This window comes from Haliotis asinina, chromosome 11, assembly GCF_037392515.1.
Source record: "Haliotis asinina isolate JCU_RB_2024 chromosome 11, JCU_Hal_asi_v2, whole genome shotgun sequence".
Taxonomy (NCBI): Eukaryota; Metazoa; Mollusca; class Gastropoda; order Lepetellida; family Haliotidae; genus Haliotis; species Haliotis asinina.
The window spans coordinates 50,380,635-50,408,633 of record NC_090290.1 but is presented as its reverse complement, the minus strand read 5'-3'; the positions used below and the strand labels follow the sequence as shown (position 1 = coordinate 50,408,633).

At 40.2% G+C, this 27,999-nt stretch overlaps 1 protein-coding gene across 1 annotated transcript in view; it reads right to left on the bottom strand.

The window, feature by feature from the left end:
- Positions 1-5,411: 5,411 nt before the first annotated feature.
- LOC137255953 (calcitonin gene-related peptide type 1 receptor-like) overlaps positions 5,412-27,999 on the bottom strand; it is a 37,151-nt gene continuing 14,563 nt past the window's right edge. The window contains exons 4-12 of the mRNA XM_067793562.1: positions 21,581-21,672; positions 20,468-20,621; positions 19,103-19,253; positions 15,386-15,446; positions 14,664-14,730; positions 13,537-13,619; positions 12,891-13,026; positions 11,728-11,769; positions 5,412-6,958 (exon numbers count right to left, since the gene is read on the bottom strand). Of these exons, the coding sequence (XP_067649663.1) occupies positions 6,671-6,958; positions 11,728-11,769; positions 12,891-13,026; positions 13,537-13,619; positions 14,664-14,730; positions 15,386-15,446; positions 19,103-19,253; positions 20,468-20,621; positions 21,581-21,672 (1,074 nt within the window). The 3' untranslated portion in view covers positions 5,412-6,670. The remainder of the gene's footprint in view (positions 6,959-11,727; positions 11,770-12,890; positions 13,027-13,536; positions 13,620-14,663; positions 14,731-15,385; positions 15,447-19,102; positions 19,254-20,467; positions 20,622-21,580; positions 21,673-27,999) is intronic.

Genomic DNA, 27,999 nt, shown 5'->3' with positions numbered 1-27,999 from the left:
GTCACTTGCGAGTGTGTTGGACTCATTTCAAAACAGCGAGGCTAACAAGAGCTTACACAAAGGGGGTCACATCATGCCCCTTTGGTGGGCCCGTCACAAACACACGCAAAGGCAAGTCAATTGTTTGCTAAAGACAGCAATACTGGAACATACGGTGAAGATTTCGGGACCCAGTGCTGGAATTTTTAAATTGTGTTTGATCGTTTGATCGAGCTGAATCTTTTTCTGAAGTGTTACTTCACTGGGATAGTGAATACATGACCAGAACCTATTATTGTGACAAGGTTATAGATGCACGAGACTTCCTGCCTGTCAGGCGACTGCATTGGTGGTGGTTCGATTCCGAGAAAATAACTCATAATATCAATCATTTTATTGTCTGGTGGAGATCGAGATACAAACTGGTGTCCCTCGCCGTAATATTACTTGAAGTCACAAAATGGCTGCAATGTGACGTTAAAATGTTTCACTCACTCACTCGAATATTGCTAAAAGCGGCATAAAACTAAAGTATCTCACTCAGTCAGTACACAAACCAGAAGTGCCTTCAAAAAGACAAGTGTAGCAGCAGGGCCATCCATGCTAGACGGTCGCCCATTGCCACAACACACAATGACAACAGACAAGGACGGTACGTTGTTGTTCCTTAACATATTTTATTTACATCAAACACATTAAACTGGTTCAAAGCATAACAAACAACTACGTATGGACATGAGATGAACGTCAATAACAAATGAACATGGACAAAACGCCATAGAGGATCTTATACATATACTAAATATGCGAGCAAATGTAATGTATTCTATAGAAAATATCACTGCGGCGTTTCGCTTCTCGATCCTGTGTAAGATGCGATTACATCATATTTGAGACACGGGTGCGAATGGCCTGTGACGTCAAATATCTCCTAACTGTTTCACAAGCACAAAATGGATTTAGTAATAATCAAAAGGTTTGAACGATATCGTGTAAGCTTGTTCGGCGTTTTAGAAGATGTTATTAGATTGGCATAACTTTGTTTCTGGATTCCACCGTCTTTTCATTCTATGAAACAACATTTCGAGGCCTGGGCCCCGTTTCACAAAACTCTCATAAGCCTAAGATCTCGTAACTTTTCTCGTAGCATTCGTACCTCCTATACTGTAACATAGGAAGTAGGGATGCTACGAGAAAGGTTACGAGATCTTAGGCTTACGCGAGTTTTGTGAAACGGGGCCCTGTTCTTGCACCGTCATCAGGTAAAACTAGTAATAAGGATATCATGTATACTGTTTTTTCTCAGGCACGAACGGGACACTTGCTAGTGATATCAGATCTCCGATGTACTCCAAGTAAGATCATGCCAAGTCATGGGTTTCACCGAGGTCGTATATGTCCATGACCTGGTCAGTTCCGGTTTATCCCTGCCATTAAGTAGAAGGGGGTTGAGTGAGATGGCTTCATGAACATGTTGAATATACCTGGACAGACCATAGAATGATGTGAGATGACCATAAGGGAAGCGTTAGTAAAAGCTCTTGGTCCCATTTCAGAACACCATCGTAGCGATACGACTGTCGTATGATGATGTTACAGAACATGAGGTCACAGCAGTCGTAGCCCTGCCAGAGCGTTCTGGAATGGGACCCAGATGTCTGAGACCGGTACATGACAGTTTGCACAAAAGGTATTGTCCATCAACATCCTGTCATGCTTAAAAGGAAGAAGCACACATTGAGGCTGATGATGAATATAATAATACTCACATTCTTGCACAACACTGTGTTAACTTCAATATATACTCTTCGAAAAGAAAGAAGGGGAGCCTGCACTTTCAATTTGGACAGGAAGAACGTTTCAAGGACAGACATCTTATGAACGCATCACAATTCCCTCTCTTACCACGCCTAAACACAACGCATGATATGCATGTGCACAACGAAGTAGCCCCATACACGTGCATGGAGTGGCATTATGGATTTTGACGGTTTTCAAGAAGGTCGAGAAATCATATCATTCATCTTTCTAAAGCGAAAAAAATTCCAAACAGCTACGATTGTAAGGAAGTGCAAATGGCGATGCACTGTAAAAACATTCAAATTGAATATTATCATATCAACATTGATTGACTCCGATAAATCTCCTAAATATTTTTAATCGTAAATAAAAAAACGAAGTTTCCCTACTTTTTTTAAGAGTATTTTTCGAATCGGATCTAGTGGATTCCTACCAGAAATACATGTACAGTTCGAAGACCGGAGAGAAGAAAATGTCGTGATAAAGACCTGTCAGGAGTTTCATATCTGTTTAGGAGCACAGAAAAATAGTAGCATGCTCCTGAATATTCCACATAGCTAACAGATACAAGCACGCCAGTGCACTTGGAGGTTCATGGAATTTGTAGTATCTCGGTTAGAGAATATTCATATTCTGCTTCATAGATCCGAAAGGACCACGTTCATTTGATGACGTCATTCAGCTATTAATTACACGTGTTTGCCACGGACGGGACTGAGATATAATGCCGTCGATTACAACTTGTCGGATAGGACAGCTGTAGGCTTTGACTTCGACTGCATTTACATCACAGTCACCACATGTTTCCTCATCCAGTGCTCATGAGACAGCGGTGAACGGGTGAGTCTACCAGTCACGTATTGTGTGTACTTGGCGTAGTATACAAGTTTGCAAAGATGTTCCTGTTCACAAACTTAAAAAAACTCCCGTAGGCAGTGCCTCGCCACCGTTAGACATAAGGATTACTCTTATGGACATTTAAAAAAATCAAAATCAATACAGCGATTATTGAACTCAACTGTTTGCCCTATTCAGAGACATATTAATCCGGACAAGTCCGGATCAAGCCGAACTGTCTCGATTAACAAGGTTGGAGGAGCAATCCCGATTAAGAAGATTCGAGGAACAATGTACAGATTGTGGCAGAATGTTCCTAGAATTCAATCCTATGAAAAGAATAAATATCGATGAAAAGAGTAACGATAATATAGCACTTCAATCAATACATTTGGAATAAGTACCGCTAGGATCATTTTTTTTAAATTTATGATCGGGAACGATACATATGTATCACATGAACAGGAAAAGGTGTTCGCCTTTTCAATGAAACATATATGTGTCATCGAAAATATTGTGATTCATTGAGTTCGGATGATCATGTGAATCGGGAGGGTCATATGGTCAAGATGATCAAGTAAGTCTGGATGATATAAAGATGATCATTTGATGTTATGATAATCATAAGAATCAAACTGATCTTCCATGTGCTTTATTTATATACAATGTTTGTGTAGTTTGTGTCCACAATGCTCACACTGATTGTTGACAGTGGATATGTTTATTAATAAACGCCGGATAAAATATACAACTGCGTGCACAGACACATTTTGTTCCGGCAACACTCAAAATAAGTTCACTCAAGGATCCAGATGTGATTCTTCTACCTTTGCAGCAAACATTGAAATATACACCTATCTGTATTCTTCCACATTTTGTTTTGGTTGAACACAGACTAGGCTGTTTCCAGTTTTCAGATTATATACCTCCTTTCAAATGTTTAAACTCACTTCAAACACTCACTATATGTTATGTAATTTACATATATACGGTTACAAAAACGATTGATTTTCTCCACTAACATGGGTGAATCAACCGCAAACCTTACAGAGATGAATTGCACCAGGATCATGCATCAGTTTTGCTGCAAATATCGTGTGTGTGATTGGATGCGTGTTGGGGTACATTTTTGTTACGAATTCGACAACTTTCACTGATTTGTATCAATTACTGGCCTCATGACAACAATCTTTTCAACGTTACGAATTTGTTTTACAATACATTAGTTCATGTGTAAACAGTACCTTTCATCAGTATGGAACTTTATGTAAAATTTAGTTTAGAACGGAAGCTTGAAGTGAATGGCTATATTTACACTAGTAAGTGTAAAGTTTTGAAATGAAGCATCTTTTACCGAGTGGGTGAGGGTGATTCGAACCAAATGTCACCGTTATGGGAGAAGAAGCCTCGTGAAGTTTGCATGTTAATGTTAACGTTAACGTTAATGTACGTTGATGTTTATCACTTATATCACACTTGCTTGGTTGCCAATGGTACCGATAGTTGATTATAATCAAAGCAAATATGAGATTTGAGACTACGACAATTGGAACCTAGCGCGGCGAAGGGAGGTAACTCCGAAAGTGAGTCGCCTTTGACCAAAAGGTCAATGGGTCATACCCGATATACGGTACATATTTAGATGCCAATTTAACTCTTCATACGTGTCTTCAGGTAAATTGTGTAGCGTTTTAAATGACCCCAACGTACACAGATAAAACATCAGACACGAATGACGAGAAATAAGCTTTGTGTGCATTCAATCTCTAAAACAACACACTAATTCTGTGGAGCTCCATAGCCACGAAATTCGCTTGGTCTTTGTTTCTAATCTCAGGTTTGCTCTCATTACAATCCATGTGTCACAACATGATATTTCCGTCGTGAGTGTCACATAAGTGGTAAATCTGACATGGGTTTCCTTCAACTGCCATCTGTCACGTGACCAACCTACATTGGTGTATCGTGTTCTCTCGGTAGGCATTCATTTTCTGATGCTAAGAACGAAAGGCTGCTTCTTTCAGAATGATCTGATATCTAACTTGCCATGCAATGAAGGTCAATTTCGATAAAACATAGTTAATATCGTCACAAATACTTTCATCGAGATATATATGGAGACTAAATGGTTTAGAATATTACCCTCACTAATACCCCTTGTGTTTCCGTTGTGAATGGCATTATGGAGTAGAGCTTACTTTGGGTATGATGTCAAACAATCATTTGCCCGTATACGTCAAGCACATATAAAACACAGTCGTCTCCATCAGTGACAGAACTAATCCTATAATTTTCACATAGTTCGTATTTAAACGTTACGTCTCAGATTCCAAGGCGCAAGTACCTACATTATTAATAGTGAGGCACACCTGTGCAGACCTGCAGATTCAAGTTGTGTCGGTAGTCCATCAGCACTCTCCTAGTTCTTGGTAAACTTCCGGTTCTCATCTCTAGCACTGTATGCAATTCGACAGGTGGAACCTACATTCCAGCAGATACTTCAAAGCGGCGTTTTTCAGTGTATTTTACAACACGCATTACAGTTGCAGGTCTGAATATCCGCCACAAAAACACAATTTCTTCATGTTAAACCACATCTAATCTGCCTTCGATAGGTCTGTGCTCAAGTAGTGTTGTATCCCGTATTGCCAAATGCGTGAAGGACACATATCTTTCACAACCTACATGAACATGCAGTTTCAACATTGGCGATCTTTGCACCTCTGTTCACATTGGTGTTACGTTCATTGTTGAAGCCTTGATTTCTCTTTTGATGTATTGGACTACACTTTGTGTTTTTCTTGTTCTTTTTCTTTGCGTTTTCGTGAATACATTTTGTGTGTACTGCCATCGTTGATAAAAACTTCGCTCTTTTCTGAAAGTGTTATTGTAACAAGCGATAGCTCTTGAGAACATTATATCTTGGGTTGGTACTCGACGCCGAGCGATGCTCGACATTTCGACAAAGATTATTCACATCTTCACAATTTGTCTTTGTTTATAATCTTCTCCTCAGTGAAGTTGATGTTATTCATTAACATAACAGTCGTCTACGATGCAACCCGATCGCTTCAAAGATGCTTCCTCTTCTGGGAAATCACGAGTCTACTGTTTCAGCACTTGTTGATCTCTGGCTCCAGTATCATGTCTCTGAATCCTTGTTGGGTCTCATTTATTATTCTACAGGGCTTCGCCAGTTCACAAAACAACAAAACTACTAGGGTTTTGTTATACTTCTACCACCAATTGATATGGTCTCACGCGTTGACCCTATCATTCTCGGACGTTTCTATGGTAACTGTCGTTGCACAACGTCGATCAAATGTATGTTCATACATCTGTTATTAATGGCACAGGATGAAGGTGATTTCATTCTCTCTCTATTTATCAGAGTTGCTTCCTTTCCCCACGCCAGCATGCGATGGCTATAAACCATGATTTGTGATCATGCGCAGTCTAACAGTCAGCATACGTACATGATATGCCCCTTCAGCATGTACCGACCACGGCATAATGTGACTGAATACTTTGCACATTCAAATATATCCACGCAAAGTAGTATCTCCTACAAATAGTCACACAACACCACCGTTAATGACGAAACCAATATCAGTGATCCTGTATTCAAGGTACAGACTACTTCATGTTGTTCTTATTGAACGATGAGGAAGCTCCAACGCTGTGTCGTACTTCCAACAAATAGTCTCGTACCATGATGAGGCGAATATCAGGGATCATATATCCAAGTTTCAGATTATTTGAGGTTGTCCTCATTAAACAGTAAATAAAACCTTTGAATCTCAAAAGATATGTTAAATATGGTTCTGAAGCAAAAGAGAAAGCTCCAACATAGTCCCGTACCATGATGGGACCAAGGTGAGAGATCCAATATCCAAGTTTCAGACAATTCCATGTTGTCCCTAGTAAACGGTAAATAAAACTTTTGAATCTCAAAACATATTTCTGGCGTAAAAGAGGAAGCTCCATTCACAAGATGACGATGAAGCGCTGAAAAGCACTATATTTGTTTTGGCAGCACGATGTGGCAGCAATATCACACTTTGGAATTCTTCATGTATCTTGGCCCCAGCTGTGGGGACACAGAGGTGTACAAGTAGTTCCTGTCGTATGTTTCCATGGGGATCTTGTCTCTCTTGGGGGACGGGCTTGACCGAGGACTGTCGTTAAACACGTACGTCCCGTTATCTGTCTCGTGGGACTCGTCCTTACAATGGGGATGAATGTAGTTGAGGCTAGTCGCCATGGTAGTGCCCCTGGGAAGGTCCAGTCGAGATCTGATAATCTTCAGTCTTGTGAAGCTCTTTCTTAAGTGGGACAGAACCTTGAGCAAAAAAAATATTGTGAAATTAAATTCAGGATGCTTTGAAAGAATAATTTTGTGGAATCAATTCAGCCATGCTAATGATACATATGCGTGAATTTGCTTAATAGAAATCATATAATATGAAAATATCGACAAATGTCTTGTCAACAGTCAAAGAAATAAGTTAATCATCAATCGTGCATGTATAATCATTGTAAGGATTAATCTTCATTGGTATTCTGTAGTGGTTATGTAGGTGATAAGAGACGTCTAAGAGATTCATTCTTCGAGGAATCATTAGATTATCGCTGTAACGTGACCAAACTACATACATGAGACTAAATTACTATAACAAAATGCATTATATATATTGCTACTCTACGTTTTGACGTGCCAGACTACAAAGACTAAACAATGACTATATAACTATCGGTATAACCTCTGTTCTGCTTTCTACTACACGTACGACCACGTGGGATATATCCACTGTTGATATAGACCATGCTGTGCTGTGCTGTGCTGTGCTGTGCAGTGCTGTGCAGGAAAACCGAAATGATGGCCAAATGACGTCACCCATGTTATGACAAGCCTCGCTAAATTGAGGATACTGCTTTCGTGCATGGTATAAAGCAAGTAGTAATTGAGGATTTTTATACCAGATGTTGACCATTAAAGAAAAACTGAAGGATATCTTTGTCGCACCATGAAATCAAGATGACGTGTTAATTTTTGTTTGTTTAATATTCGCCTTTGGCAATATCCCGTATGTTTGTGCGGCGGTCCGTATATAATCCAGTCTGGCCCAGACAATCCAGTGTTCATCATCATATATTTTATTAAGCACCGATTTGTGTAATTTGAATACGATGGCATGTGTGAACCAGGTGAGTGAGTATGGATACCCAGTCCCGCTAGTGGCAAACATGGGTTGCTGAAGATCAATTCTAACCCGGTGGTTCTCGTAGTCCAGGATGTAGAGAATGTGCAAATATCACATAAAATGGGTTCATGTCGTATGTGAAGGAGATACATTGATCATATTTAGCGCATGTTAATGCATGAGCTATGTATGCACGCAAGATCTACATTCAATAATTCGTTTTTGAAAAAATGGATTTTTTTGTATTTTCTTGCGACATGGTGATTCATACATGATCGAATCGCATATCTGGACAAACGCAGTTGTCTTTCTGTCGCAGGAGAAAATTGCGATCTCCTATGAACGCCAGTAACAAATGACTGAGGGTTCAAATGCCGACCGTTTTCATGTCTGTAGCATCATACAATATGTTTGCTGCTGATACATTCATCTTTTCGGGATTTTCTCCCTCATGAAACAGACCCGTCTTCGCGTAACTGGAAAACCGTACAAAATGGCGTTAAACGCAACTCCTTCATCGTCACATGCTAATAATGACATAACGACATAATGACATATCATGCATCCATCATGCTTAAGGGCTCACAGCTGCCACAACACAACATGACGTTTCATGCTTTATGTTAGCTGTGCACATACTTTGGTTGAAAATATGAATATCTTCTTTCTTCAGCGTGTCTCGCAAGGTATTTAATACCTGAAATATTACCAACGTTCAAGGCCTTGTTTCAAAGTAAACTCAAAGCTATTTTACCATTGACAACTGATACCTAACGAATTCAAATTACAATAAATGACTTTGGCGATGAAATTGAATACCTGAAATCAACTGACACCTTTGAGGTAACTGAGAATGATAGTCGAATCTTAGAGTTAAACGTACGTAAGTCGACTATTTACCAGAACAGTCGTGGCAGCCACTACAACAGTGAACTTGCTCATAACAACGAAGTACTCATTTCTAGTCAAACGGTAATTGATAGCTTATTTGCAGAACTAACGTATGCATTGTTGAACTTCTTACACTAAAATCTCTCAAAACCATCTCACAAGAAACAAAAGGGAAAGCAATTTAGAAGACTGGATCGGATACACTAAATTTGTGTCAACAGGTTCATGGAACATTACACCCCCATTCCACTGACCATCAGAATCTCAACTGAAGCCCATCTGATCCCAATTTAGCGAAATTCTCAGGGTTCCGATGAGTTCCGATAAAAATTCACCCAACATCCTTTTTAAGGGTCCTTTTTTCCGTGAAATCTGATGGAGATCAAACATTGATCGGGTTAATCGGAAGAAAGACTGGTAGCGGACCGATATCTGTACGCCATAGTCATCGTTGGTGTTCGATTGAACCGATTACGGTGGGACTGTAATTTGAGGGTGCCATAAGACTAATCTGACACTTCCCACACTCTCCGGACAAATCGGTTACTATTTGTGTGTTAATCGGAAACTGACCCAATACTGTTTGGATTTGCCGCCCAAATAGGCAATCGGGTATGAAAGTGGGCAGGACCTCCTCACGGTACTATTCATGGATCAACTTCCTCGCAACGTTGCTGCAGTGGGCTTTGCTTTATGTGTCAGCAACAGTCCTACAACAGGATGCAATGACCAGTTAGGTCCCGAGAAGAAGGCATAGAAGAAGACGTCGTTATTGGGTTCGTCCCTGCATGCAGCTGATAGATTGCTGTTATAAGGCACACCACCAGAAACATGGATGAAGTGAGAACGGAGGGTACAACAGCATTCTTCAATCTCTTGAGGGTTACCCCAGAATGTTTTGAGACTCGCGCCAAGACCCACGAAGGGTGATACCAATGCCAGGAGAAGCCTTGAACCGGGTCTCTATTTAACCTGCACCCTAAAGCAGCTAGAACCTGGTAATCGGTAGCCATCAGGATTATACTGATTCAATGCTGTTCGAGAATCCATTTGCAAGTTAATCCCTGAAGTCAGTCAAGCCATAGTGGATGAGTATACTGATGAAGTGAGCAAGTGCCCCACCACTGAACAAGAAATCATGCAATTGCTGAAGAATACGAGAAGTGTTGGGATCTTCCTCATGTGATGGTGGCACTTGATGGCAAGCACGTAACATTCAGGAAACCGATGAACTCTTCACTCTCTACCAGTCTCTACCATAAATTACAGACATTTCTTCTCAGTGGTCCTCATGGCATTTGTTGATGCGAACTATAGGTCTTTGTGGATAGGCACCAGTGGTGAAGGACACATGTCTGACGCATAGGTGTACAATTCATCTCAGCTCAAAGACATAGTGTGTTGTGGTCAAATGGATTCCCTCCACCTAAGCCAATGACCAATGGCAATCAGAACATGCCATACTTCATGGTCAGGGATGTCGCCTTTGCTTTGGGAACTCGCAAGATGAAACCCTGCTCGAAAAGGAATTTGACTCGTAGAGAGCAGACATATAACTGTGACAATAATAATTATAATTACCTAAGTAGAAGAGTCGTGGAAGTCCCTTTCGGAATACTGGCGGGCAGATTCCATTGTCTTCTTGGAACATTACAACATCAACCTGACGTTATAGAAACCTCTGTCTGCATCCACAACCTGAACCGAATACGAAACCCAGCCATGAACCATGATCAGCTGGATTCAGACAATGCCAACCACAACATCAGCGGACGCTTCCACAGCATAGCATGAAACTCTAAGACAGTACGTCTGGAGCTCGCTTGGAGGAGCAGTACGTTCGCAGGAGAGGATGATTGAGGGATAACTGATTATAGACCGTTTTGTTACCTGAAGTGGACTTAGATAAGGATAGCAACGGATAAATTGTATTGCTACCAACAGCTATTAGAGTACTTCAGTGAATATTGAGTGCAGATATTACTGAGTAATGTTCATGATTTATTGTTTATAAGTACTTAATATCTTGAAAGTATGAGAGGTGACACGTGTGTGTGAGATATTACACACAAAATGCTGAGAGGTAGCTTCATTGCCTTATGTCTGTCTTCGAAAGTTTATGTTCATTCCCGCACCAATCTTCATGATGTTGGTGCTGTAATCCGCGGAATAAATGTCGTTGACCCTCCTTTGGGAGTCCGCTGACAGTCAAATGTTACTGCTTGCTATGCGATATGTGTCGGGTGGCACTTGAGCAGTTACCCTCCGATGTCACACCGGATATCAATCGGACGATGCTAAATATCATGTTACCTTCCGATGAAAATCGCATTCGTGATGGCGGCTTTCAAGCGCATCGGGCTGACCGCAAATTGCAGTCTTGAGCGCCAGATGACTGTTGATCATCGGTCACTTGTCAGGTAGCAGTCAGACGTCGACTTGACAGGTCCTGTACTCTGAATCTGAATCTGAATCTGACAAACATCGGACTGGGTCGACATTCATCCGACACTGACTTGACTTGCAACCGAAAATAGCGTTCGATGGCGAACTAAGCTCTGAGTTTAGTTCCTTCATCGGATGATTTCGTTTCATCGGATGATCCCATAGTTGACAAACACAAATCAGATACATCGGACTGTGATACGATACCCTTCGGTGGGTTACCAGAAGGAAACATCTTTGCTTCCGATGAGTGACCGATGAGCCGGAAATGTCTGTGGAATGGGGGTGTTGAGAAGACCGTTTCTACAGCTTTATAAATAGGTAGATAACTACCTGATGGTTGCATTAAAGAGCGGCTACCTTCAAAGTTATTCCTATAGTAATCACAGATGATTATTTCGCTCATGCATGTGGCATTCCTACTGTTGCTGAAATGCTGAAGAATGATGAAGAATGTAATGATGGCTCTGATAATGAAGGAAACGAAACAAAACTCGTGTAGAGAAACACATGCATTGGTGTGTGTACACAATCGTCATGACCACGAAGGTCAAGGTCAACGTTAACTCACCTCGCTGTTGCAGAAGCAGAATATCAGTGCAACGAAGAAGCCCTGAAATATCATAATATGGGTCATATAAGTGAGTGAGTGAGTTTGGTTTTAAGCAGTACTCAGCAATATTCCAGCTATATGGTGCTGGTCTCGAGCCAGGGCCAGACAATCCAGTGATCAACAGCGTGAGCATCGACATGCGCAATTGGGAACCGATATCAATCAAGTGTGGAATCCTGACCACCTGATCCCGTTAGTCGCCTCTTACGACAAACATAGTCGCCTTTCATGGCAAACATGGGTTGCTGAAGACATACTCTGCCCCGGATCTTCACGGTCGGCCACAAAACACACTAGGAAAATATGCGACTTTGAAATAATTTACAACAGAATTTCAACTTTTAAACAGTTTTACTGACCCCATACCATCAAAGATTCTTAAACTGTCAGCAATCAATTTCAGAATGTGTAATGTAAATACACTACAAATCAGGACAGTCATTCGGGTAAAACGATTTTATCCAATGCTCTTTCTGAATGCTGAAGGTGCGGTTGGGTAGCCTAGTGGATAAAGCGATTAGTCGGCAGGCCGAAAACTCTGGTTTGATTTCCCATATAGGTACAATGAGTGAGGACCATTTCTGTGTTCCCTACCGTGATGTTGCTGTAATATTGCTAAAAGTAAGTGTTGGAAGTAAGTGTTCTTACATGTTCGTGAAAATCAACAACTACTCGGAAGTTAAGGGGAAAAGACAACCTACCAAACATACCAACATTCATATACGATCACCAGTCTAATTGCTGAAGAAAAATAACGACAAAAGATATATTGCATCATCCTTCGTCTACAGCCTAGATTGTCATGAAGACTAAACGTAACTGTCTTCCTAATATCCTAAGTGTACCTATCTATAGGTACTCACATACGCATACTGTCGCCAATCTCATTTGTACAAATATGACCACGGGTGCATTGCAGCCAGTCACGTTACGTTTAGGGAATTGTCATTAAGACTACACGTGTCTGCTAATGTCGTTAGCTGTCTACATCCGTGAGTACACATAATATGCGTATACTGTCATCAATTTCATATTTTGCACCATAGATATATTGCATCATGCATGCTACCTTACAGGCTTAGACTGGTATAAAGACATGCATCTGCGGCTAGATTCCTCACCTGCGAGTTGATAATAAAAACAGTAAACTTTTCATACTCCACGGCCCCGGGGTTCCCGGGAGGAACTCTGTAAAGGGTAACGAACAACTGCCCTCCGAACAGCGGAATCAACACAAACGTCGCCTTTAGAGCTCGCCTGGAATAAACATGCGTAATTTATCGAATAGACACACAGATCGGACGACGTAGGAATGGTCTTACTTGACACCCTGAAGGAAACAAGCTGGAGGGACATATTTTATATCATCAGAAATATCTCGAGGAGTCGAACCCAAAACGTTCATGTGCCAGTGTGTTCACGTGTTTATAAGTTCACGAACTGGCTCTGAAAAAGCATTTCTGCAGATATTTGAGGCGGAAGTTTTAGAATAATATTCATATAACGTCATGTCGACGTTACATCGAAATATTGAAAATAGACGTTCATAACATTCATGATCGTATGTAATTCATCTTCTTGCAGTTTTCCTTCTGAAAACGAGCCCACGATAATCGGATCCTGGCTGCTAAGGGACGTAACGTTATGTACAGTTAGTAGTTGATATATTTCCTTCTTGGCCACACGTGTCCACGTGGCAAGGAATGTATATAGCAATCATCATAATGAATATAGCAATCATATTAACAAGCATACCACAAGCCTTACCTGAAGTTACTTGGCTCATTGGGGTGAGACTGGAGTTGAGTCAAAAGTATACGCAATATATTGCATAGAAAGAAAAGATTTACCTGAAAACAAAGACAAAATAATAAGGCCACATTTTAAATAACACACGTTCGAGGTCTAATAATTTTATATTATATATACATATATTGCTGTAGTGGTTAGAGCGTCGCGGGTTCGATCCTCGGCCGCGTCATACCAAGACGTTAAAATATGGTACTTGTTGATGCCTGCCTGGCACGCAGCTTTCATGGGTACAACAAGGACTGGTCGGCTCTGAGTCAGTATAATGTGTCTGTGTGGTGTATAAGCAGCCATACACACGCATGCACGTCTTCATCAACCAAAGCGCTCCAGATTCCGATAATCAGGTAAACAATAATCTAAGTAATGGGGAGTAGCTTGATTAAATGTCTAGCCGATTAATATAATATTGTTGATCAGAGCAAATGGTTATTTGGATTCAAGCGGAGACCTAGCATATTTCCAGCATAGATGTGCTGTAATGAGCGAAAGCTACAAGACGGAAAATCTAGCCAATTTGCCAGATTGTCGGCGTCGTGTCGATGTTATTCAATCCATTCCACTGCACGTAGTTTTCATTTCGTATATTGAATCTATTTCGAAATGAAATAAACAAGAATATGAGACTCTTAGACTTCACTGTCTCCAGCAGCAAGTAATAATGAACTGCAACAGAAGCCTTTTCAAATCTTTGAGCATTTTCATATTATGGCCAGATGAGTATTATTGTAGACAACAGGATCTCTCATGAAAGGGCACAGTGAAAATATCTGATGACGTATGAATGAACAGTATTCAAAATTTATTACGGCGGGGACGCCAGAAAGAGGTCCGTGCGTAAATGGAAACAATGCGGGGAAACGAGTGAGTGAGTGAGCGTTCTTTGGACTTGTGGCAGCGTGTGACTGAAAGATAAACATTTCATTTGACGGGGCGGTACATTTTAGGTTCGAGTCGGCGGTGTTGAAATGAAAAGAAAAGAGTTTGTTTACATTAGAAGGCTCGGCAGTGAGATGAAGAACACAAAAAATATAAACAATAATACATAAGACTTCATCTGCTACAATATTTTTCCACCAACTCACCACGAGACAAAGCAGATTGGGAGCGTATATTATCCATTCAGTATGTCCCATACTCTTGGCCCAACAGCTGTGAAAAGACAAAAACATGACGTACGTGAGTAAGAGGTGGGGAGGTCTTTACTCCATCTAAGGGATGATGCAAACAATACCGATCGGTCATTCAGTCAGAACGCATGGTATATCAGACAAGTGCTTTAATGATATGTTAACAATATCATTTTACATGATTTCAAGGTTAAAGCTGCCGCATTAAAGTCATTCAACTTTTACGTTAAACTGCAACAATACTTTTTCCTTCAAACGGAAAACATTGTTCAAAATGATAAAAAAAATCACCCTAACACAAATATAGGTACATCGGAGCAGATTTAACATGTAAGCAATATGGATACCCCTGTCTGATTAACAATATTCTACGTTCACTTTCCAACATTGGGGAGAGCGTCTGGTCTGAGCCGAAGTTTGGCCGTTTCATCCTTTGACAAAAAGACGTAAACGTGCTCGGCATTAAAGGGGTAAAACAAAGGCTGTTGGTTTCTTGTTAAAGTCACACTCTAGCAATATTCCAGCTATTGCGGTGTCTGTAAATAATCGAATCTGGATCAGACGATGCAGTGATCAACAGCCCTACGCAACTGGGATACGATGATAAGCATGGGTTGTTGAAGACCAATTCTAACCCGGGCCTTCACGGGTCTTACATCGTAGAAAATTCAGCATACCTTTCGTTATAATGAACAAGGCGGATGACAGCGTATATCACAGAGTAAACCAGAGGCACTCCTGGAAATGCACAAAACACATACATTGATTGGCACTCCTACAAAACACATTGATAGGCATTAAGTGAATGGTAAATGAATGACATACTTGAGGATGAAACAGTTCATGTCACATATAGTCTGTTTACAATGAAAACGTACCGATGGTTTCCATTTCAAACATGATTTGTTTGTATTACAAGGGGGTATGCACAATAAATGAAACACCGAGAACAAGTAGGGTTCGTCTAAGTGAACACTCATCACGTACCGCACGTTTTGCTGTTCCAACTACTGCGCTTATCCCCTTGCAATACAAACCAATAATAGCGATTTCAGTCATCGTTTGTTGAACAACCTTGATCATAAGTTGGTTAAGATTCTGGGATTAAAATGTTCAATTGACAAGCTAAAAATAAGACGATTCGCAATCTTAATTTGACTTTAGAGTGAACTTCCGCAGCACATTGTCACTACGAACAGACCACAGGTCAACACAGGGCAATGCACGGAAGATATGTATCAGTTAAGAACAGGTGAGAGTGGAATAACGTTGCCTTCAGGCGGTTTAAAATGGGGCGGTTGAGTAGCCTAGTGTTTAAAGCGTTCGTTCGTCACGCCGAATACCCGGGTTCGATTCCTAACATGGGTAAAATGTGGGAAGTCCATTCCGGGTGTTCCGTAATATTCCTGGAACAATACTAAAAGCGACGAAAAACGTCCTCACTCACTTGATAGACGTGGTTGGAGCTGATTAACCTGTCAACTGTTTTCTGGGTTCGAGAGTGCCGTTTTGAAGCCATTACACACCTGATCGTTTCACACCCGTGAAAGAAGATAAGGTGTATACTAGTATGTAACTTACAGTCGATTGGTCATTGGAATCGTCAGAATGTCCGTAAAACCATATTTTTATCGAAATACCGTTATGTACGTTCTCTCCAAAACGTATTTGCCATTGCTTGTCCGCTTTTAGTTACTTTTTAAACCTACATATATGCAAAAATATCAATGACGAGTCGACAAAAGATTCCATGCTATTTGACTGTGATTTTATCAGAATAAAATGCATAATCCATGGAAAGGTTTAAAAATAGATACATTGTGCTTCAGACAGCTGAAAAATAGCGACAGGCAACTAAATAATGTGTCAGAGCCTGTTTGTTTTTATCTATATGTACAGATAATTGACACACGGTAAAAATAAGTATAATACAAATCTTGAAAATCGTACATATTTGTAAAATTTGAATATAAAAAACAACATCTTATAACCACAGTCTGCAGATTTAAAGAACTAGTACATGAAACCCGTATCATTAAGTTTTCGACCGTTGACAACTATGCTGTGCAATCAGAGTGTACTATATTAGCTAAACTACATCAAATCACAGGGTATGCTCAGTATCCATTAATTCTGAAAGCAAGGCTCTGCTGTCCCCAACATCTAGCCCTTCCGCGTAATCATCTCGACTGAAACTGTGTACACGAGCGGAAAATATTTACAAGCATAAACGTCGACTCTTTCCGCCACTCGTATATTTTAAGCGCCTCTTGAACACACAAAGGTTAGTAGTATAATGACCGACCTTCAAGACGGAGGCTAGTCGGACACAACGCGCGCTGCGCTCCCGAGATATTAAACTACTTCCGGTACGTGAGACACACATTCACTGCCAGGTCTTCTTCATCGCTTGCCTCGGTAGGGCTTCACGTGGGTTTATTGCAGTCATATTTGATAAGCAAGGACAGGGGCCCATATGAACAACACATGAAGTGATGCTCCGCATTATCCATATAGGTCGAAGAGTAATTGTGTAGTCAACGTTGCAAAACATAATGAAAAACATGTTTTTGCTGCCAGGCGTTATGCAAGTTTAAGAAAACGCATGGTGTTACCATGTATTGCTGCAACGTGGAATGTTGACCTCTGGCCAAGCAACATGTCCAAAGTGTCCATTATGACGTTAAAATAAGCTTTCGTGACCATTTGTACTGTGTAAGCACTGGAGATATACTGAACAGCAAATGAAACGCAACTCTGGCTTTTTGTCATGTTCTGAAATAGAGGACATATACATGAACGCTTACTCGAAACTTGCTTTCCTTTTGCTGATCAGCATACATTCTGGAGGTTGATGATAATGATCTTTCTCGATTGCACACACGTATGCTTTCATTCACTAGGGGCACAAGTGGGCTTGTATGAGGGGCAGCAACTCGCTGTGTCGAGTTGCCTCCCTTTGAGTAGATCGGATTATGGGATCAAATTCAGATTATATTTCCAGATTCGTCAGCAGCATTATAACTGCTACACCCAATATGGAAACGTCTGGAAAAAATAATCATATTATCTGGCTGAACGAGTCTATACACGGTCAGATTAATTTCCGTGTGAATAAATCGACATCCCGTTCGGACACACAATGACAACTGTTGTTAGATTTCAGGATTTGCAAACAATATCTGCATTCCACCAACAGTGTCTCGCCAAATATTTTTGAAGTGGTTTTGATGAAGGTGCTCAAGCGATTTGATGAGGCAAGACCAGTTTTATTGCAAAAGAAATCTTGATTATCGATCAGATCTTCTTGACTGAGCACTGCCATTTTGTTTGAGGCAAACGCGTTATACGAGGGATGGAATCTTTGGTGGTCATAAAAGGGACATAACTCGTTACTGCCGACTTTAGGGTCAAGCAATGAAATTACTGCCAAGCTCGGCAAGATTACAATCTGAACATTTTGTCAGTGAAGTGACCAGCTCAGGTAGAGAAGATACAGCAATATACCTTTTATCGCATTTCATGAAATATAATAAATTTATTATCATTCATTCCAAAGACTAAGAGTATCAGTACATAAATGATTATTTGACAATGATAAAGTTAAAGCAGACATCTTATTTATCAACTTAAAAATTAGTCCCTGAAAGAAACTGCGTTATGTTGAATATTATTTGTCACTTGTGTTTCAGCTGGAATGAGGGAGTGACTTTAGTCTTACGCCGCTTTTAGCAATATTCCAGCAATATCACAGCGGGAGACTCCAGAAATAGGGAATAGAACCCGGGTCTTCGGGGTTACGAGCGAACACTTTAACCACTACGCTACCCCATCACACACACACCCCCCCCCCCCCCCCCCCCCCTCTTGTGTTTTATGTTCATTGTTACAGAAATATGAGACACCTTTGTTGGAATACCCAGTAACATGACATTTTGACAGTGACCCTGACGGTAGAGCAGCAAACGAACCACGGACCATGATATTATTCGTCATTATTGTTTTTATGACGATTTAATTTAGTTTAATTTATAGAAATAAATATGTTCCAATTTCAATCAGAGTTCTGTTTGATATACAGTGTAACACCGGTGGCACCGCACGAGTGCAGATAACAGCACACAAATATGCACGTCGCCATACAAACGCAATAACCTTCAATGATAGTTACCAAAGACGTCATTTCTTCCCACACATACACCAAGAAACGATTAAATGGGGTATCCGTGAATCGTGTCAGTGTAGGATCCAAACATAAAGACATAAGAAAACCTAGTCGTTCTATTTTCCACAAATATGAAGATGTGTGACCTAGTATTGAAGCCATCTGGTCTTACTGTAAGCAGGTTACACTAACTTTTAGGGAAGAGTTCGCGCAATGGTTTCAGTCTTACCCCATCCTGTGACATACAGAGGCATGAGATTTTTGGGCGGTGTGAAGGCGTTGCTGATTAGCCGGTGGAGATAAAATCCTTCACAGAACATCCAAACGTAGTTCGTGCTCTTGAAGTAGATTCGGCAGAAGGAGAGAATCTTACAGCCGCCCTGATAACAAAATCACAATAACAATATGTGGAAGTGTGAAGTTTAAATACCGCAAAGGCGGATAACTCACTGATGATGTCTGTCGTTAAAATATCGTGTCTTGACATTTTACCGGCGCTTTAACATGCATCTGCCACTGACAAGCACTGCAAAGAATTAAAATCATCAGTCGATGTCTCCAAGGTATACGTTCCGATAAGTCTCCACTATACCCTGGACGTATCTACGGGTCGGCCTGATAATTATATTACCTCCCGTTGCTGGTTCCGCATTCTCACAGTAGCCAATCAGCTAGGCCGCCGTTACAATCGAGCTTGCAACAAAGTGTCAACAGAGGCAGCGGTCGCAACTGCGAAGGTTTGCTCGCAGTGCGACTCAGATTTTCTTGGTAATCATACAGACAAATTTATAGGTCCGAGACTTTCAAAAAATATGAGCAAGAACTCCTTTAACCTCTTTCAGAGAATATCTGCATGGTTTGTGTTGCCAAGTTTAATGGAATATATAATCTAAAAAGCGAAAGTGAGTTGTGATTGGTTCGCTCAACTTATTGGATAAAAAGCCAGCCAAGGGAGGTAATTAATTTATCGGGCAGAGTCCTAGATGCATCCAGGGTGTAGTGGAGACTTATACCCTGGCGATATCGAGGATGCAATCTCTACAGCCAAAGAACAACTTGAAAACACACCTTTACAAATATTGTTTGAGGTTGTATTATATTCGTATTACATATGTGCAATGTAGTTCGTCTTTTACACCAAGAATGAACTAACCAACTGTATTTGCATAAAATTCTAATACTATTGCAGGGTGAATAGTTGGCCAGTAAAATGCTCGATAGCACCATGAGGTGGTCCTTTTCGTAACTAGGCATATTTGAAAGATAGTTTCCTAATAAAATACTGGGAGGAAATAATTTAGGTTTTGTTTGTGATACGTGTTGCATGATTGAGAAAACAATGGGAACTAGTGTGCACATTGTGACAGAGAGTAACAAAACTGATACAACGGAATGGTCAGTGTATTATGAGCCATGAACGCCACAACTGATGTTATTAATCATATATGGACAGCCAGGGTATACATGTTCTAACAAGCAATACCGTCTAAACTAAGTATTTCATTGCAAAAAGTGATTTATTAAGCCTGACAACTAAAGCGAATCATGTGAAACCATGAATTTCTAAATTATTCAAAAGGTGTACTTTACTTACCCCATTCCGATAGAGGAGTGTTTGGGGAATGTGTTCGTTGGTGAGGCGATCGTAAGTGACGAGCATGTCCCACAATATCGTCACTACGTCACTGGTGACAAACGACATGAAGAAGTTCATATGGAGACGTATTCTGTGCTGGCGTCGTAGAGACCTACAGGACAACAACTAAAGTGCAAAATCTGAAGACAATATGTTTAGGTGTGGGTCTCTTCTAGTTAAGTAGTGTCAGTTGTAAGATAACAGACCGAAGACGAGTTACGCACGTAAGAATAGACTATGTAATGTTTGTGGTGGTGAAAACAACGAGGATCGGTGCAATGCTGAGAGGAAACAGATCATATTCAGTACGAGCTATGAATAGGAACTCGATATGACACGGTTAAGTGAAGGAACTATGTAGAGCCAGATGAAGATTTTTTCCGCATCACCAGTAATGTCACGATGGGGAGGGAAGCGGTCTTCATATAATGTGGTAGGTTAAATTCTCAGCTGGGCTTTAACAAACACTTAATCTTGTTTTTGCAATATCTGGGAGAATATCAGTGAAGCTCATGTCGACACATTCGACAGCCCGTCATATCTCCCTACAAAAGTTATTCACAAGTCTTTCCTTTTAACTTACAGTAAAACAGCACTTCTCAGATAGATTTTCCATAAGATATCAATGTCCATTTTCTGATTGTTGTTCCTATATTAACCTCTTTTCCCCAAAAAAACCCACCGTGGTACAGTGACTCAAACCAACACGTAGCGATATAATTGTGAGACAGCTGAAAGTGGCATGTAACCTAGTGGATGCACCCACTTATTCTTGACGTGAACTCATTGCCACTTATATTTCAGTTTTTAGGAAACTAATCCCTTAGATGAAAAGAGACTGAGTCCGTCCTTCTGATGTTGTTCAGCGGCATGCAAACACAGTTAAACTGGACATTAGCAATTTCAGCCCATCTGTCCAAAGAAACATTTGCCAAATTCGAAGAAGGGTGTTATCGCACATTGCCATTGTGCGTATTTTCGTCGCAACACATCGGCTGGAAATAGAAGTTCCCGAACTAGTTGTGTCCAGATCAGAAGCCACAGCATACCCCGCCTTCAGAGTCGACTTACCTGTACATGAGGAAGATGCTGAAAGCAGGAACGAGAAAGAGGATGCTGGCGATGTTACAGCCTAGACTCAGATAGATGGAGCTGATAAGACCCTGGAAACAAAGGGGACGTAACACATAAATATAGTGTTCTATCCATCCATGCATTCATCTGTCCATACGGCCATACATATAATATCGTCCATCCATCCATCCATCTGCCCATCCATCCATTCATCCGTCCATCCGTCAACCAATCCAGCATCCAACTATCCATTCATCCATCTGCCCGACCATCCATACATTCATCCGTCCACACATCCATTCATCCATCCATCCACCGGTATATTGTAAAGCTATTGTCCATAGTGGGTCCACGCTCTGTAATAAAACAGAACTGATTGAGTTTGAAGACATTGTTTACAGTTATAGCTAACGCTGTGATAAAACACGCTCATCCTGTGTTGTGCAGATATTGTTTACAGTTTACACAACCTCTGCAATACAACAAGACTGACTGTGTTGTAAAGATATCGGCTACGGTTTACACAACCTTTGTAATAAAATAGGTGACTGTGTTGTAAAGATATTGGCTACAGTTTATTCAATTGCTATAGCAGGACGGAATTAAGTTGTAAAGATATTGTTTACACAACCTCTGCAATAAAACGAGGCTGATTGAGTTGTAAAATGCTATTTACAGTTTACACAACCTCTGCAATAAAACGAGGCTGATTGAGTTGTAAAAAAATTATTTACAGTTTACACAACCTCTGCAACAAAACAGGGCTGCCTGAGTTGTGAAGATATCATTTATAATTTACACAAGATCTGCAACAAAACAGAGCTGACTGAGTTGTAAGGATTTAGTTTACAGTTACACAGCCTCTGCAATAGAACAAGTCTAAATGAGTTGTAACGATAGTGTTTACAGTTTACTCAACCTCTGCAATAAAACAGATCTGACTGCGTTGTAAAGCTATTGCTTACATTAACACAACCTCTGCGATAACGATATTGTTTTAAATTACATTTACAAAACAGTGAAAGACAGAGTTATAATTGTACCCTTTACATACATCCCCATACCGCAACTGATATGGGACAGTGTTCACTGAATTGTAATGACTGTATTACCAAACAGCTGAAATGAGTAATCATTGACTGGGTCACGTGGCATTCAGTAATGTAGAAAAGCTTCATTCAAATAAAACAAAGCAACATTTCAAACAGACTTGTTAAGTAGCCTTACAAAAGTAGAAGGCTGGCAGTCATCCTGGTATTACTCTTTGTGTCTGATACTGTACACCAACATGCTAGAGGCAGTATCAAACATCTCTTTGAAGTTTTTCCCTGGCTTCATCGGTCGAAGAAGCCCATTGCGATGACATCCCCTGACAATGCCTCATGTTACATACTTGACTTTAAAACAGGAAATGAATTTTTGAACAGTTTACAGAATACTAAAATAAGACAACAGATTGAACCGTAAAGTAATTTTGTACAGTTTCCAAGCAGTTGAAACAGGACAGGAACAAATGAAGTCACAACACTGTCTATCTTGACATTCAGTGATGTGTTAAATAATGTTATCTAGAAACATTTCATGGCACACAACGAGGGGTGAATTTCAAATTATACTGCAAATCACTTCCGATATTTCCATCACATTCTTTTTAAAACGACCTTGCACGGTCATCCTGACCCTGACTGGTTTTATGTGTTTACACCCACACAACCGCCATGCCGGAGGCAGCCTTAAACCGTACACTCGTTAGACAATCGGACGAAGAAATCAATTCTCATGAAACCCTTATACTGTGTCTGGTATTACAAAGCTGACTTAAAAACAGGAAATGACCGCACGTATTTCAGTGTAAGTATTTGTTCGATTTGAATAAATCATCTCCTTATTGTGAGTTACTATCAACTGGCCAATGAGATTGAACAAACTCCCCAGTCTCATTCTTGTGGAATTAACCAGCATTAAAAGACATCAGAACGCATTGTTTTCTGACTGTTTTGGAAATTCATTCTGTCATTGGTGAAGTTCGCCCTAACTACAGAATACAATCTTTGAGGGGCTTTTCGTACGATAAACTTTAGAATTAATTTCGTTAAGTAATCTTTTTTCAACTGGAACCTATTTTGACACAAAACATGTTACCCCTTTTTAGGACACTTGCTTCCTGTGGACGTGGTGATTTTGATACTGGTATGAATAGTACAAAGACCAGCTAAAAATAGAAATGTTTTTGTTGTGTTTATTTGTTATATTTTTGTTTCTCAATTGAAAATATTTAGCTGTGGAAGGCAAAACAAAATCACAGTCTTAGAATTAATGAATGATTTTATCTGTTCCGTTTTGAACGTACAGTGTTTATTTTCATACCAGAAACCTGTTTAGTTACCATGCATGCCTGATCGAACAGATCTTCTTGGTATGCACAATTACAAAAAGTATCAACAGAACATGCCTGTGTTTCCTTCAGGATGTCCACTTCGTTGAATGGCTAGCAAAGTTGATATTTTTACGAGTGACGTATCAGCGAGTAACATGTCAACTTTTCAAGTCACGAGATGTTCCGAATAAGCCATATAATCATTTTCTTTAGCTGATAATCTTCCCAACTGAGTGAAGAGTTACAAATCGGAAAGTGAAGTAAGACCTGTCGTTCCCCACTAATTAGATTTTTCTTTATTTCTTTCACCAACAAGAAATATACGGAAATCTTCTCTAAAGTTTACCCAGCTGACATATCAGCGGTTTTGACAATAAAATCAGTAAACCCAGATTCAGTGGAAAGGGATTATGTTAGATCAGCTCCTTACATAAAGATCTAGGATTTGCAGTGGTCATTATGATGAAAAACCAAGTCAAACTGGCTTCTGTGTTCTTTATCAATGTTTGATGTCTGTGACCTTTGAGAGGCGGTTGAGCCACGAAGAAATGTTTAAATAACAGAGGCATGAATGGCATCTTTGTCTCCGATCTGAGTTTTGTTTGAAAACTGATGATCACTCCTGTGTCTGGGAAATATAAAAAATGCAAACTTTAAAATATTTTGGACTTAATGTAAATAAATTTTGGGGACTTCATAAAACTTGCTTGCATGACCAGAAATGATCTTGTTAGGCCCAAATGGCTTACAGCCAAGATTCTGGAAGAAAAATACTTCCTCTGCACTCACATTTATTATAGTTTTTTCTGACCACACATTGTGTCTATCGTAAGGTGCAATACGCCTATCCCAATGATTTATGTACATGTAAGTAACGTATCATCATTATGTACACGACCGGCATCCTATCTTGCTCTATAGGAAGCGTAAAAATGTGTATGAACCATTAAAAGTCTTGTTCATTTATAAAAGAAATCGTAATACGAGACAGCAAATTAGGTCATTAAGTAATCTTTTTACATTTTACACAACGGCAGAAATCGGAAAGAAGTTATTGAGCTAAACATCGTCTTTCTTAACATCGATTGTAGACATGTTATCCTCTCCAGAGAATGTTCGACGTGTCATGCCCCTGAGAACAGCAGTTTACGAGGGATGGATTTCAAACATACTTCAAACCAACTTTGTTGTTTTCAGTGTTTTCTTTTTAAGATTAAACTTAGCTTGTTTGAAACTGCTTTGATGGACATCCCAACTTTTTGTCTTGTGTCTGACAGTGTACACTCTCAGTATCGCCACGCAGGAGAGAGTCAAAATAAATCCTATATTTTGAAGTTTTTGCTGGCTTCATCAAATGAAGACGCTCATCGCAATGAAAGCCAATCTCATTGTCTGCTGTTATACACTTGACTTTAAAACAGGAAATGAAGTTTTCCCTGAAGGTATTTGTTTCGTCTGAATAAACCCCCTTCCTAGTGCGGTTTACCATCAAATAGCCACCGATTTGATGACAGAAAAATAGGAACTTTTTCGACCTTTTGTCTATGTGGAAGTCATAACGACTTCAACCTTATTCCTTTAATCCTTTCTAACGTTAACGTTAACGTTAACGAAACGTTAACGGTATTGTATGTAACTATGTCTGTTATAACCCTTCTAAACCCCAGTAATGTCACACATACTGTCTTCTAGATCATATGTAATGTATTTGAGAATTGAAATGGAATAAAAAACAAAACATTGACACGTATCACTCAAATTTCATTTGAATGACTTTTTCATCTTATTTCATATGTATTAACAGAGAATTTCGAAAGTAATAAGGACCGATCGAGTATTATCAAATCAATACATTCCTTTCGACCGCTGGCTCAAATGTTAAAGGACGTACTAACTCTCTCTCTCTCTCACTTACAAGGGTATGGCACCTCAGTCTCTCCAGGGTACTATGTTAGGTCATGGAGACTCAGGATCAAATCAAGCTTGGGGTTGTTATCGCTCATGCCAGTAATCAATGATGTATGTGTACATCTAAATACATTATACGAAGACTTGTCTATTGTGATTCTTGGTTTTCAGTAGAAGTATGTAATAGTACATGGACAATTCGTAATCGTCGTCGTCATCATCATCATCATCATCATCATCATCATCATCATCATCATCTTCATCTTCATCATCATCATCTTCATCATCATCTTCATCATCATAATCATGATCAACAACATCATCAACATCATCATCCTTCTCCTCTACCCTCTTTTTGTTTGACTCGACTTAATAATAACAATATATGCATTTATATTGCGAGGTGAATGCCCATAGCCCAACAGTCAAAGCAGGCATATTATTACCCCGGATAACCAGGGCTGCCTGTTGGGCGCTAGAGGGTAATAGTCACATGACTTATCCCACCGGGTACCCATTTTCGTCTGGGTGAACACAGGCAATTTTGAACAAACTCACTTGCCTAAAGTGAGACCACATGTGCCATGTGCTTCCTTGTAGGGCAGAACTGAAGTCCCAGGAACTCTCACCAATCAAGCTGTGGGTCACTCCTCCGAGCACTGTCCGCGCCCATCGTTGCTTAACTTCACCTGATTGTGACCTGAGCTTTATGCACAGGACCACACTCTACCACCACTTCTATCACCACCACAACATCCTAGATCAACTGATACTTCTACATAATTAAGCCTTTCCACAACCACCATGCCTCTTAACCTACACCAGTACCAATTTAACTTCTCTTTTTCAATTGCAACCAGATGTGCTATTGTTGCTTCCTAAGTTCCATCATTGCAATACCCCAACCGGGATAAAAAATCCATTGAGTCCGTAATAGTGTAGCATTAGTATCAATCACCTTAACGTCCTATGTGGTTATATAAAGCTTGTTAGGCTGTGTGACTGACTTGGAATTGATCTTCACCAACATTTGTTTATCGTAAGAGGCGACTAAAGGGATCGGGTAGTCAGACTCGGTGATTTGGTTCACACGTTATCGTATCCCAATTGCGTAGATTGTTGATCACTGGATTGGTTTGTCCAAACGAACAAACAAATATATAACAACTCCGTTACACTGCACAACTCAGTTCTAGCCAATCCACAGAACCGTTTTGTGCTTGGCCTTTTAATGAGACAATGTCAGATCTCCATCCCTCAACAATGATCCTCAGTTACTCTGCAAGACACAGTGGTATTACACAACACAGCTTGACTGATATGTTTGTCCAACTGCTTCGGGTTATCACCCAAACCACTCCAGCAGGTTCTTGTCTGACTGATCGAGAAAGTTGGCGTTTGCTGCGATTAATACACATTTAAATTTCCTTCACCATGTCTGCCTTCAGTGCTGATTGATGTGGTCGATTGTTTCGGAGACGTTTTACACCCCGTCGTGATAGAATCAAGACTTCCTGTTCATTAGGCTCTTCAGTTTTCTTCGTGAAAGATTTTTAACCATACACGGGTGTGTTACCTGTCAAGGTGATGATGAAGTCTGCAGCAGCAACAAGACCAAATTGCAATTTTGTTTCTTTGGCTGGTGCCTGCATTGGGAAATCATGATGATGGAAAACTCCGTCTGGCTCTAGTGAATATCACTCTGTCGTTCTGTGTCAAGGTTTCAGCGATTAGCTAACACATTCGTTACGCGAAATCTAAAGAATACAACTTATTAAACAGGGAAGTAAATAAAACATGTTATTACCCACGTGGTCAACGTATAGATACTATACTAATCTCGTACGTTACACGACTGTCGTAACAGGTTGACCTGTGTCGTAACGACTTGACCTAAGATTCTAACGATTTGATTGGATAACCGGTGACCTCTCAATCACGCCACGTTGTGACGGAAGTACATTTTCATTCATAACAAACACGTGAATTCATTCATCATACAGCCTATATGCATTGTGGAAACATTGCGAAAGTGGCGTGTCACTGTTTAATTGTCAGTCGGACTGAGGCAATATATCCGTCGAAGAACATAGACGCAATTAATGTTTCCACCAGTGATATTAGCTATGTT